At 37.0% G+C, this 14,460-nt stretch overlaps 1 protein-coding gene across 1 annotated transcript in view; it reads left to right on the plus strand.

Annotated features, from left to right (window-relative positions):
- The window catches only part of LOC150108342 (dynein regulatory complex subunit 11-like), a 286,902-nt gene that overhangs the window by 145,678 nt on the left and 126,764 nt on the right, over positions 1-14,460 (plus strand). The window contains exon 9 of the mRNA XM_090390448.1: positions 3,123-3,195. Within this exon, the coding sequence (XP_090246574.1) occupies positions 3,123-3,195 (73 nt within the window). The remainder of the gene's footprint in view (positions 1-3,122; positions 3,196-14,460) is intronic.

Consider the following 14,460-nt stretch of genomic DNA (forward strand, 5'->3'; position numbering starts at 1 on the left):
TTATCGTGCACTTATGCATTCAAAGCTGGATTATGGGTCCCAAGTCTATGGTTCGGCAAGGCAGAGTAACCTACAATGTTTGGATTCCATCCATCATCATGGTATATGGATAGCTACTGGTGCCTTTCGCACCTCACCCACTCCAAGTCTCTATGTAGAAGCAAATGAACCGGCTCTATCACTTCGACGGAACTGTTGTCTGTTAATTACGCCCCAAAAATAAAATCTCTCCCAGCTCACCCTACATGGAATAGTATCTTCTCTCTGCACTGGGCAGCTCAATATCACACACATCAAACTGCTATACATCCTTTTGGTATGCATATTAAAGAAACTGTGCAAGCTGTTAGTATAAATGTTGACAACATTACTACACTAAACATAACAGCATTCCTCCATGGCAGGTTTGCACACCATCCTGCAACCTCTCACTTTGTCAGCTACAGAAATCTTATATCCCATCATCCATTTACCTGCAATTGTTTAATGCACACAGAGCAACACACACACACACTGATTTCTTACCCATCTATACTGATTGTTCAAGAACTAACACCTCTGTTGGCTGTGCTGCTGTGTTTCCTGACATTATTATCGCAAATCAGATTCTACCAGACTGCAGTAATTATACAGCAGAGTTACATGCCATTCAGCTTGCACTTGTGCATATAAAAGAAAACTGCTACCAAAAGTGTATAATTTATACAGACTTATTGAACTCTTTACAGGCTATCTCCTCGCATATGTATAATCCTCATCCAGTACTTTATGAAGTGCTACACCTGCTTCACAAAATGAAAATCCTTAATTTCGATGTTCAGTTCGGCTGGATTCCCAGCCACATTGGAATCAAAGGAAATGAGGCTGCAGCTGCTAAATCAGCCCATATCTTCTCCACATACTATTTGACAGTTCCATATACATAATCTCCCTACTTCTACACGTCAGTGTAGAAGTAGTGAGATTCTTTTTCCATTGTATAAGGCTTTGATTAGGCCACACATGGACTATTGTGCCCAGATTTGGTCATCGGGTTTTCAGAAGGATGAAGAGATGTTGGAAAGGGTCCAAAGGCAACTGACTAAGGTAGTTTCTGACCTCTGGAATGTTGAGTATGAGGAAAGATTGAGAAGATGTAATTTGCAGAGTTGGTAAGGGGTTGTTATAAGATCAATGGTGGAGAAGTTCTACAGAGAATAGTGGGAGATCAGGGAAGAACCAGAGGTCATCCCTGGAAACTGTATAAAGAGGGTGTGAGTAGGGGAGTGAGAGGCAGGTTTTTTTCGTGCAGGGTTGTAAATGATTGGAATGCCTTGCCTGAGAATGTGGTGTCTGCAAGGAGTTTGAGTGTGTTTAAGACACAGTATGATGAGATGTGTGTGTGATAAAAGGACCTCCCAGATGAGTCTTTGACTCCATGAGGTCTTGGGAGATAATAATAATAATAATAATAATAATATACAGACTACAGACAACTTATAAGATCAAAGCTAACTGCTCAGTGGGAGTTAACATGGCAAGAAACATCAACAAACAAATTATATAACATTCAACCTGAAATTAAACACTGGCATTCTACTCAACGTACAAAGAGAAGGGAGGAGGTTGTCCTTGCTAGGCTCCGCATAGGTTACAGTCACCTTACGCATTCTCATTTACTGAGAGCTGATGATCCTTCCATATGTGAAAAATGCAACACACATCTCATTATTCATCATATTCTGGTAGATTGTCAAAAATTTACATGAGAGAGGAATGAAATTTTTACCTATCTAACCAAGCCATATACACTCAAGGAAATGCTAGCAGACTCAGGCAAATTGCATGATGTTTTTAATTTTTTAGAAAGAATTAATTTGTACAAACACATTTGACCATAAATTTGTTTATATGTAAATACTTTTTTTTTTTGCTTAACTTAACTTTTATACATATATATTATTCATTAGGTTAAATCTGACCAGTTATGTATTACCATGGGCCTTGATCTTGTATATTTGTATCACCCTGCTATAATTTTGTTAATATGTAAATACCATAATGCTAAACTTAAATTTTATGCATCAGTGCTGTATAATAATTCCTTTCTGACTCTTTAAGTATTCATATAATAATGTTTGTTGTAATCTTACTAGATGTAGACACTGCTTTCCTTGACTTGTTTTGTATATACATATGTTAACCTATAGTTATCTATTTATGTACTGCTGAAATCTTTGCAGTAATTTTGTTTATATATAGATACTGCATCACTTAACATACATTTTGTGTATGCATCCTATTTACTACTTTATTTTTTGAATAATCATGTAGTGCTGTAGGACACCTTGTCTATTTGTGTACCTTCTAGTAATTCTGTTTATATGTATTCTAAATTCTGTTTCTACTGCATTGCTAAATTTAATTTTCATCCATGCATATTGTGTAATAATCCCTTTTTGCCTATTTTTGTACTGCTATAAAGGCATCTATTATAATTTTACATATATATAGATACTGCATTCCTTGGCTTAGTGTTTCATATATTATGTATTAATTTATATTGTTAACTATTTTTGCACTACTGAAATAACCTCTGACCTTGTGTGTTGCTGTGCCCTCTGCAGTAGTTCTGTTTACCTAGAGATGCTGCTTTGTGAAATTAGATTCTTATACAGACATATTATTTACAATTTTCTGTAAATGCTAATCTTGTAACCTTTAGTATGGCACAGTATGACCTTTGTAGTTTTTGTGCCAAATAAACTATTAAACCAACCAACCTTCGTTTCATATATTTCTGTGTTTTGGAATAGTTTTTCCTTATTGTGTTTTCCACAATGAATACAACCTCCAGCTCTTCAAGAAAACATAACAAATTCCTTCTTTCTTCACAACAATCTGCCCACTAAGACAACACACCACATAAATATCTGTTCTGTTTTAGGTTTTATTTTATGACCTGTTGTGTTATTGGGTTGATGAAAAAAATAAGATTATTTTTTAGTTGATTAGTTAATTGATAATTTACTAATATAGGCCCAAGCACATATGCATGTTAATAAGTTACAATAATAATATGATGCTTTATAAGAAATTAATATAAAGGCTGTTATTCTAATTTTTTTTCAATTTTTTCCAAGGAAGTAACCGGCTTTGTCATGAAGCCATCTAATTATATGCTTGATCTACAAGAGGGATTTCACTCTTTTAAAAGTAAATATGAAATAATTTTATATTCATTAAAATTTAAGAGCTTAATTTGAGAGTTTAAAAGTACATGAAAGTTTTAAAGAGTATCTATGCTCCATTCAGGTGTACAGAAAAAAAAAAAAAAAGAAAGAAGAAGCTAGTAAGAAAGTATCACTTGATTTCAAAATATGTGTTAGGAATGACTGAGTAAAACAAATGGAAATAAGAGCAATATGAAATTATAAATGAGTTTACAAATAAACTAAATCTTTTGGAGCAAGAAATTAAGAGACTGGCAATGAGAATGCAAAGATGTGAGACAGAAGTAAAATACAATTTTACAATAAAATTGTAAAATGATGAAAGTATGATACAATAAATAAATCAAAAAGTTAATTATATCCAGAAAGAAAGAAACAACAAAATAACAAAGAAAATAAAAAGAGAAAAATGACTCTATGGCTGAATAGGTTTTATTACATGTTACTTAACCAAAAAAGAGACCTAAGTTGTGGTCTGTCTGTGTCTAAAGACACTTTATTAGGCATATTTAGAAAAGAAAAGGCATACTCTTTTAAAAAAAAAAAAGCAGGCAGGAAATGAGAAGTTGAACAATTAGTTTTGGCTCATCAGATTAAACATTTTATGATTGTTTTTTGACAAGGATGATGGGCAGATTCTTTGAGAATATAACGACCTGTGAAAGTCGGTTTTCTGTAAACTGTTGTTGTAAGAATACCTGAAGGTGAACGGATGAGGAGAACATCTAAAAATGATAACTCATTGTCTTTTTCAATCTCCATGGTAAACTTTATACGAGGATGTAAGGAATTGATACTGATTAAAAAACAGGAATCATAAAATGTTTAATCTGACAAGCAAAACTAATTGTTCAACTTCTCATTTATTACAGAAAGAACTTTCGGCTATCAAACATCACATGAAACTAAATGGCTTCTCCGAAAAGAGTACACAACATCTTTTCGATTCTTACAATCCAACATAAAACAGCAAAAATTCAATACATCGAGTTTCAATTCCTTACATTTCTGGGATTTCAGAACCAGTTTCAAGAATTCTGAAGAAATATGATTTAACAGCCATACACCTATTAACAAATTATCCTCCAATTTTCCTTCTTCTAAAGATAAACGCTCAACTATGTCTCTACCTGGTGTGAATCAAGTTCCATGTAACTGTAATCTTTCCTAATTTGGACAAACTGGACACTCTATAGAAAAAAGAATTCAAGAGCATCAATCATCCATTCAACACAACAAACCCGAGAAATCTGGATTAGCTCAGCACGGAATAGAAACAAGCCACAACATCCTTTGGTCCAAGACTCTCCTCCTACACAGATGTCGCTATAAATTTGAATGTTTATTTAAAGTAAGTGTAGAGGCCTTACTTCAATGTCCTAACTTGAAATGTAATGACTGTATATCTGTATCAAAAATTTGTCAAAGTTTAATCAGGATAACACATTAATATTTTTTTTTTATTAGTCTAATGTTATTTAAGATTATTACATGAATTTCTGAATTAATATCTTTAATTTAATCTTGACTCTGATATTAAAAAAAACAAAATGTTTACTCTTTTAATACTTAGCAATATGACATCATGCAGCTCGTTCTATTTGTGAATGATCAATTGTTTGTATTCCACCTTTTTTTTAAAACTATTCCTATGTAGCCACTGAAGATGGTCTGTAATATTCAGACTGAAATATTTGGCAAATTAAATAATATTCTTGTGTAAACATGTATATATTTTATAATCCTAATCTCACAAGTATCTTTAAAGAATCTAGTTCAGATAGCCAATATATATATATATATATATATATATATATATGAATGTTATATGAACAGCATATGAATGTTACTAAATGAGGCAAGAAAACCTTGAGTCAGAGGAGATCAAAAGCAAGAGATTCTAAAGTTACTAATTATATATTAGGTTTTATCCCTTATCCAAGTATTAGCAAACAAAATTTGCACCTAAAGTACTTTCAGGACTGGGGAAACTTGTGGTAAATGTGGTATAAGTTCTCATCACTTGCCTTAGTATCTCCCATAATGCAAAATGCATCTCCTTGCAGACATGTATAATGCTGTGCATTAAGGGAAGGGCCACTATCCAGACCAGTTTCAAACTTTATTGAGGTCTCATCAGTGGGAGCCAGACCCAGAGGTGGTGATACTGATGATTAGAGATAAATTAATGAAAGTTTTTTTGCTTGGCTAAAGACCTCTTCAAAAATAAGGCAGTCCCCCAGACCACTCCCTATGAGTGATCAAAGGACCATCCAACTCAGTGGTGGCTCCACTCAGTGACAGGCTCACCCCACCACCACCAAGCAGAGCCATAATCTCAGTGGTGACCCCCACTCAGAGACAGACAAAAACCTACCCCCAAGCAGAGCCTCTTATATTTCAGGGAAAGCAACCATTTCTGCTCAAAAGCACATCAGTGGAAGCCACCAGAGGTGGTGATATTAAGGCGAAAGTAATGAAGAAGTCATATTTACTTATATGAGGTGCCAAAGGATGTCACGCCCTATTATTAGAATTCTCTGGATTAGAGATAAGTTTATGGAAGTTTTTTCAATTGACTATGTTACTAATTATATATTGGGTTTTATCCTTGATCTAAGTGTTAGTAAACAAAGTTTGTGCCTGGAGTACTTTACCATGAGTTGTCCCAGTCCTGAAAGTACTTCGGGTGCAAACTTTGTTTTCTAACACTTGGATCAAGGATAAAACCCAATATATAATTAGTAGCATAGCCAATTGAAAAAACTTCCATAAACTTATCTCTAATCCAGAGAATGCTAATAATAGGGCGTGACACCCTTTGGCACCTCGTATAAGTAAATATGACTTCTTCATTACTTTCACCTTAATTCTTCAAATTCATTAATTTCACCTTGACTGTGTTATTTAATCTGAGTCTCGGGTCTGGTTTAGTCCCGAAGGTGTGGAAAGAGGGGAAAATAGTTCCACTGCATAAAGGAGGATCCAAGACTACGGTTGCAAATTACCGACCGATCAGCATATCAGGAGTCGTTGTCAAGGTCTTGGAGAAAGTAGTCAAGGGAAAAATACAGGAAGGGATGGATGATAAAGAGATACTGTACGAGGGACAGCATATCTTTGTGAAGGGTAGATCATGCCTCAATAACTTGCCCAAGTTTTATAACACGGTGACGGCTGAACTGGATAAGGGTAATGGGTTTACAATGATACTGCTGGACCTGGCAAAAGCATTTGACAGGATACCACATGGAATTCTAATCAGTAAACTGCAGCATATGAGGATGGATATAGGATTGGTGAGATGGATAGGTGAGTGGTTGAGGGAGATATATCAAAGAGTAGTTTATTCAGGAGTTGAGTCCAAAAGAGGGCCTGTGACTAGTGGTGTGCTGCAGAGTTCTGTTCTTGGACCACTGCTATTTAATTTGTTCATTAACGATATAAGGAAGGATCTAAGAGGAACAGTTCATTTGTTCGCTGATGATGCAAAGTTGGGTAGGGCAATAGTGAATGCAGAAGATGTCAAAATTTTGCAAGACGACTTGGATAGATTGGAGTTCTGGGCTAAAGAGAATGGATGTCAATTTAATGTGACAAAATGTAAGGTTATGCATTTTAGGGTGAAAAGATTAGCAGCAGTATACCACATTGGTGGAACTGTACTCCAGGAGATTGATGAGGCCAGGAACTTGGGAGTGTTGGTGGATAGGGAGATGAAGTTTAGGAGGCACATTGCAAAAGTAGCTAAATCAGCTAACCAACTCACTTGGTTGTTGAAAAATACCTTGACGAGCAGAGACAAGCAAGTTATTGTACCTCTGTACCGAGCCTTAATAAGACCTCATCTTGACTACTGTGCCCAGATTTGGTCACCTAGGTTCCTTCTTGATGGGGAGGAGGTGGAGAGGATCCAGAGGCGAGTGACTAATAGCAGGTCTATGGAATGAACCATATGAGAACAGGTTGAAGATTTGTGGGTTGCAGAAATTAGTTGATAGGCAGAAAAGGGGAGATATGATTGAGACATTCAAATTGCTAAAGGGTTTCTATAGGATATTTTTGAGATCAGGACTGGTGGTGGGAGAACTAGGGGACACCTATGAAAGCTGGGCAAGAGTGTGGTTAGCAGGGGTGTTAGAGCTGGGTTCTTTACTTTTAGAGTGGTAAATGAGTGGAATAAGCTGCCAGAGTCTGTTGTGGTGCTAGGATGGTTTGTGAGTTCAAGGCAAGGTATGATGGATACTGTGAGAATGTCGTATATTTGTGAGGACATGATGTTTAGGGCTTCCCTCGAGTCTAAGGACTCCCTGGAGTCGCCCGTAATAATAATAATAAGGATAAAACCCAATATATAATTAGTAGCATGGCCAAGCAAAAAAACTTTCATTAATTTATCTCTAATCATCAGTATCACCACCTCTGGGTCTGGCTCCCACTGATGAGACCTCAATACCACTACAAATGGCCACTACAAAGACCTCAATCGGTCTTTGTAGTGGCCCTTCCCTTCCCTTCCCTTAATGCATAGCATTATACATGTCCACAAGAGATGTGCTTTGCATTATGGGAGATACTAAGGCAAGTTATGAGAACTTATACCATCTTTATCATGAGTTGCCCCAGTCCTGAAAGTACTTCAGGTGCAAACTTTGTTTGCTAATACTTGGATAAAGGATAAAACCCAATATATAATTAGTAGCATAACCAAGTGAAAAAACTTCCATAAAATTATCTCTAATCCAGAGAATTCTGATAATAGACGTGATATCCTTTGGCAACTTGTATATGTAAATATGACTTCTCCATTGCTTTCACCTTAGTATCATCACCTCTGAGTCTGGCTTCCACTGATATGCTTTTGCGCAGAAGTGGTTGCTTTCCGTGAGATGTGAGAGGCTCTGGTTGGGGGTAGGTCTTTGCCTTTCTCTGAGTTTGGCCACCGCTGAGGTTATGGCTCTGCTCAGGGTAGGTTTTTGCCTATCTCTGAGTGAGGCCACTGCTGAGATTATGGCTCTGCTTGGTGGTGGGATGGGCCTGTCACTGAGTGGAGCCACCTCTGAGTTGAATGGTTGATCATAGGGAGTGGTCTGGGGACTGCTTTGGAAAGGAGTCAAAGTGATAATACAGGATCTATCCTTCCAAAATATTTAGACAAGTCTTTGACTGTTCTTTAGCCATTTCTAATCTTCTTCTGATCTTCTGAACAGCAGTTCTTCATATTAATAATGGATCCCAGGTACTCAAACGTGCTGACTTCCTTCATCTTTCTCTATTAAGGTGCATTGTTTTTCAAGAGCTTCCCTGTGTATATTTCCTACGAGAACCATAATCTTTGTCTTTGTAGGATTGAGCTGAAGTCCTCTGTTATTACTGATCTTGTTAACTTTTTCAAGAATTTGTCCTAGTTCTTCCTTGCCATTACAAAGGAGTATTGTATCATCAACATACCTCAGATTACATCGATCTGCCATCTATCCTAATTCCTGTTTTGAGCTCATCCATTGCTTCAGTGGATGTCCTCAGCATAGATACTAAACAAGTGAAGAGAAAGTAAATATCCTTGCTTAACTCCCTTTCCATTCTAAAGCCAATCAGTTAATCCAACACCTGTTTCGTACCATAGCATCTTGCGTCCTGTATAAGTTAGCTATCAACCTCATAGTGTGTTCAGGAAAACCCTTTCTTTTCATTATTTCCCACAGTTTCACATGCCACAGTCAAAAACTTGAGAGTAGTCTAAGAAACACCTTACCATAGGGAGTCTAAATTCTTTATACTTTCTATGATCTGTCTGAAGCAAAGGATCTGATCTCTGGTACCCGTATCTTTCCTAAACCTGCTTGTTCCTTGGACATCTCTGCCTCAACCTTGGCCTCGATCCTATTTAGTATGATCTTCAATAAAATCTTGCTTCCATGAGATATTAAACTAATAGTTTAATATCTCAGACCTCTTTAGACCTTAATTAACTTTGCTGGGATTCCATCTGCACCTGGGGCCTTATTGCTGTTAAACTGCTTAAATGCTCTTTCAGCTTCATGCCTAGGGGGAGGAGGTTCCAAATCGAAATTTTCCTGGTGAGAGGGCTCCTCCAAATATCTTTATCCACTCTTTTGTACAGTTCCTCATAGTATTCTTTCCATCTGTTTTTGATTTTCAATTCTTCTGTTAGTAATGCTCCATTCCTGTCTTTGATGACATTCAATTTGGACTTAACCTTGTGCATTAGGTCACAAATTAAATGAACATCCTTTTAGAACTTGAACTAGAGATCTAGAACTCTATCTGTTTACTTTTATTAGTATAAATATTTTCCTTTTCCTGCTTAATGTCTCTTCTGACTTCTCTATTTAATCTCTTATATTCTTCAGTCCCTGTGTCTCTTTGTTTTTTGAACCACCTTTTTTCGAGTAGTTTCCTTGTTGAATCTGATATCCATTGGTCTCTTCTCTTGATCTTCTTGGTCTTCTTATTGGGCCGAGATACTGCTGGGCTCTATCCTGTGTTATCACTTTGACTCCTTTCCAAAGCATTTCTGATGAGTTCTCCTCACTGTTCTCCAAAAAATAATCCAACTGAGTCAATATTTCTTTTTTGAATCCACTAGGAATTACTCTAACATCCAGTCTAATGGGATGTGCCTGACTTGTAAGTTTTCGGAGTCTTAGTCTTACTTTGTCTCTTACCCTGATGATCTGCACCACAGTCAGTTCCAGGACAAGTATGTACATTAGAGATGCTGGTCTTCCACTGCCATAGAGCCAAGATGTAATCAAACTAGTGGCTTGACCTATCAGTGTTACATTTCCCAGTATAAGTCTGGCATGGGTGTTTCTGGAAGCAGGTATTGGTAATAAGGAATCTGTTTGCATAGGCAAATTCCAATAGTCTTTCACCACAGGTGTTACATTCACCCAGACCAAACATGCCACACTCAGGCCTAACTCTCATACTCTTTCCCACTTTTGCATTAAAGTCAGCATGGCACCAATGTGATGAACAATGGCGACTATGTTGTCCGGTGATTTAAATTTGCAGGATATTATTCTGTGCAGTGTATGCAAAATGTATGCATTGAGAAAATTAAAAAATATGTGGAAGGAAATTTAAACTGGAGAGAGAGAGAGAGAGAGAGATTATGTATTAAGAGTTATAAATATGAGTATCCATTAGGTAACAAGAGCACAACGAATACCAACGATAACATGGAAAATTATGTTAATAATGTTGAACATGCGACTGTGGAAATAGAGGGGAACAAAATGGATATCAATAAAGAAATGGTGCACTTAAATATTATCCTTCATAGAATAAAGCTCAAAATTGCAAAACTGCAGAAGCAGCAAGAGTTAAGCAGGGCTGAAAACAGAAAGAAGCAGGTGATCCAAATGAATAATGAAGACAGACCAAACAAACAAGAAAAACAAGTTAAGGAGAAAATTATGTATGAGACTCAATAATCAAGGGAGTACTTAATGAAAGTATGACAAAATAATGTTTCCTGGGAGCAAAAATTCATGATATTAGCCGTACCATCCGGCTGCAAAAGGTGAGTGGAAGGAAATGATTGTCTTGGTTGGTACCAAATGATTTGAGAGGCGAGAAGTATTCTATGAGGAAAGATGTAAAGGAGTTGTTAGAAGAGGCAAAACTGAAGAGCAAGAAGGTGAAGATTGTAAGTCTTCTACCATGCTATGATAGAAGCAAACTGAGGAGGAGGGGGGGGAGGCACTGATAGCGAATGAGTCTATATATAGATTGTGCAAAAGGAATGATGTAGAATTTGTGGATCTGTGGTCTGTTTCAGGGAAAGAAGAATTTGTACAATGTGGATGTACTGCATATGAATGGTTTTGGTGTTAAGTGTCTGAAGTGAGCTTTGTTCACTGAGCATGCTGACATGCAAATTCAGGGAAACTTAAGCAATGATGAAGGCACCCATGAAGCGAGTGTGTGAGAATGACCAAGTGAGGAATCTAGTCTCTTAAGCAAAAATATTTAATTAGGGTAGTCAATTCAGAAAGTAAAGGTGGAAGGGGGGATGTAAAGGGATGTTTCCGTTTCTATATACTAATGGCAGAAGTATCAGGGACAAGAGGGAGGAATTTTTGGCATTGGTTACAGCAACCTCTCCAAAGGTTATAAGCAGTAGTGAGACTTGGCTAACAGCAGATGATGTTGTTGTTACAGGGATTGAATGTGAGTGTTTTGTATTTTCAGGGAAGAGAGAGAAGATAGGATGGGTGAGGAGTACTACTGATGATAGCAGTTCGTTGGTTGTTGGTTGTTGCTATAGGCCAGGGAGTTCCACAGATGATCTGGAAGACATGCGTCGCCAAATTAGTACGAGTACAGGTCGAATGATCATTATGGGGGACGTTGTATCGTGTTTATTAGAATATGACTCACACTTTTTTTTTGTCCACAAAATCAAAGTTAAAAAACCGTGATGCGAAATATTCCAGGATTTAAGGAAATGAAAGTTTTTTAGTCAAAAACTAAATTGACATTTATAACTAAATCCTCAGCATTCATTATAATTTATAATTGCTCACATTATTTATAAAATGAATGCATTTAAATTTTAATTATCAAAGTTATTTATGTGATCGGCCCCTCATCACAGGATATATTTGAATCTTCAGCAACAGTGCTTCTGGAATTAACTTAACCACGCTACTGGCCAGGACGTATATATACGTCCAAGTGCCATGGATGCGAAGTGCATATTAAAATTGTAATACCATTGATATTGCATTGAAATATATCATGGATACGAAGCTTTTGAGGATGTGTATTTGATCCATAATGGCCAGTAAAGGTGGTTAAAACACGTGGTTTCATTCTTGCTTGTCCTTTTATCATTTCGGAATCATGAGATCTTTGAGTTTAATGGCACTGTAACTTGAACGTTTCTCCATATTTCAAGCAAACATTACCAGTAATTTACAAGACTTGAGATATGTAATGAACAATCCATCACCAATAACAATAACTGAAAAGTGAAAGCTGAGCCGAAACCAATAGCAATGGTAGGCCACTAGAGATAGAGCAGCTATGAAGATATGCATATGATTGGTGTGGTATTAACAAAAGATTGTGTGTCTCGACAACAATTGTAAGTCAGCAGTTGTTGAATTTTAATGCAGATTCTCTTCACCTGAATTCCAAACACATCTGAAACTGCCATAACAACATTCACTGTATATTTCTTAGCTTTAACACGTTCACATCGGGATGGTATTTCGCCTATTTATCGTTCTGACGGGACTTCTCATTGCCATTTGTGTGCTTCCACTTCCACATCATGCGAGCTGGCTCAACTGACACAAAGTTTCAACCCTTGGGTTGAATTTTATTGCTACTTGTTTGCATTCCGCTTCCATGTCGTGCTGGCGGGTGGACTCTCACACACATTATCAGCATGTTAGTTACAATTCTCAGTAGAATTTTATTTGAAGTTAGCATTTGTGATCTGCCTTAATGACATCAAAAATTTCAAATGCAATTGAATAAACACTTATTTCATGTAATTGAAAATTTGGACAAATGTTTGGATGGTAGTTTTTTTAGTTAGATACTGTGTTTGGCGGTACAACATATGGTTCCACTTGAATCTATCCAACATAGTTTCTGTGGGAGGGGACATGTGATTCATTAGTTAGTGCCATTTTTATTCCAGTTGTCTCTAATTGTACTATTTGTTGACAAATAAATTACACAGACTGCAAATGTCTCTGTACCTTATTCAGTGATACAATAAAACTACTTCTTTTTCTTGCATCAGCAGTATAGTGGCTGTTGGGGAGGGAGTGTTGTTTACAGAGGTGAGCGAATTACTATCACCTTGAATTGAACATGTTTAAACTTTTTTTCCTCTGCGAGGTATATGCAAAAATTTTTAATTTATTTTTTGTAAAGTCAAATCAGGAGTATGAGTTATACGTGAGGGTGAGTTATATTCGAGTAAATATGGTAGACTGGAAGGAAGAAAGATCACATGGCAGAAAGAAAATAGAATTTATATAGAGAGATAATTACTTAAGACAGCACATAATGGAGGGGACTAGGAGTGAGAGTGTATTGTACCTGGTCATAAGATCAAAAGAGCTATCCATAACCAATGTGACAACATTGCCTCCAATTGGTGAAAGTCTTGTTTTACAATCTCCCAAGGTCTTGACTTGGGAGATTGTAAAACATGAGAAATAATCTATCAACAAGTGGTATTTGTAGAACTACAAGGTAGGTGATTATCACATGCTTAGGAAAAAGCTTAAATCTGCACCATGACATAAAAGACTGCAGGGTAAGTGTGTTAGTAGTGCATGGGATATAGTTAAGGGTCATCTAGAGGAAGCAGTATTAAATTTATTCCTCTGGTAAAGAGGGTTAATCAGGTAGGAGTTAGACGGATGAGTAATATCTTTAAGGATGAGCTGCAGAAGAAGGAAATGCTGTGGTAGGCATATAAAGAGAAAGGTGAACAGCAAACTCATGAACAGTACAAGGCTCAGGCAAGAAAGGTTGAATGACTATGAAGTTTTAGGAGATTGTCTCAATTGGGAAGATGAATGGCAAATAAGAGTGGCTGACTTGCAGAGAGAGATAGATGAGCTGAAAGAGCAGGTGAAATATCTAGGCAATCAGATGAGAAGTGTGAAAGATGAGATTAGGCAAATGGAAGAGACGAATGCAAGTCGAATCAGAGTAGGAGTGAGAGAGAGAGAGTTATGGGAATGATAGAAGAGGAGAGAATAGGAACAGTAGAAGAGAGGGAATGAGAGAGAGAGAGAGAGAGAGAGTTATGTGAATTGTAGAAGAGGAGAGAACAGGAACAGTAGAAGAGAGGAAATGGGAGAGAGTTATGGGAATGATGGAAGAGGACAGAATAGGAACAGTAGAAGAGAGAGAATGATAGCAGAGGAGAGAATTGGATAAATGGAAGAGAGGGAATGAGTGAGAGATATGGGAATGATACAAGAGGAGAGAATAGAAACAGTGGAAGAGAGGGAATGAAAGAGAGAGTTATGGGAATGATAGAAGAGAGGATAGAATCGAAACAGTAGGAGAGAGGGAATGAGAGGAATGCAAGGGAGCACTGGAACCAGGGATATAGTGATGTCAGGAAAAGTGTAAGAGGAGAGAGAGAGGGGGATGCATTTGAGCAAGGATGGTAAGAGGTGTAATGCATGGGGACTCAGTTATCCATGGTGTTCAAGATAGGATGCATGAGGAGTGTTTG

The sequence above is a fragment of the Typopeltis vanoorti genome, chromosome 3, assembly GCF_054136105.1.
Source record: "Typopeltis vanoorti isolate ZY-2024b chromosome 3, IOZ_Tvanoo_1.0, whole genome shotgun sequence".
NCBI lineage: Eukaryota > Metazoa > Arthropoda > Arachnida > Uropygi > Thelyphonidae > Typopeltis > Typopeltis vanoorti.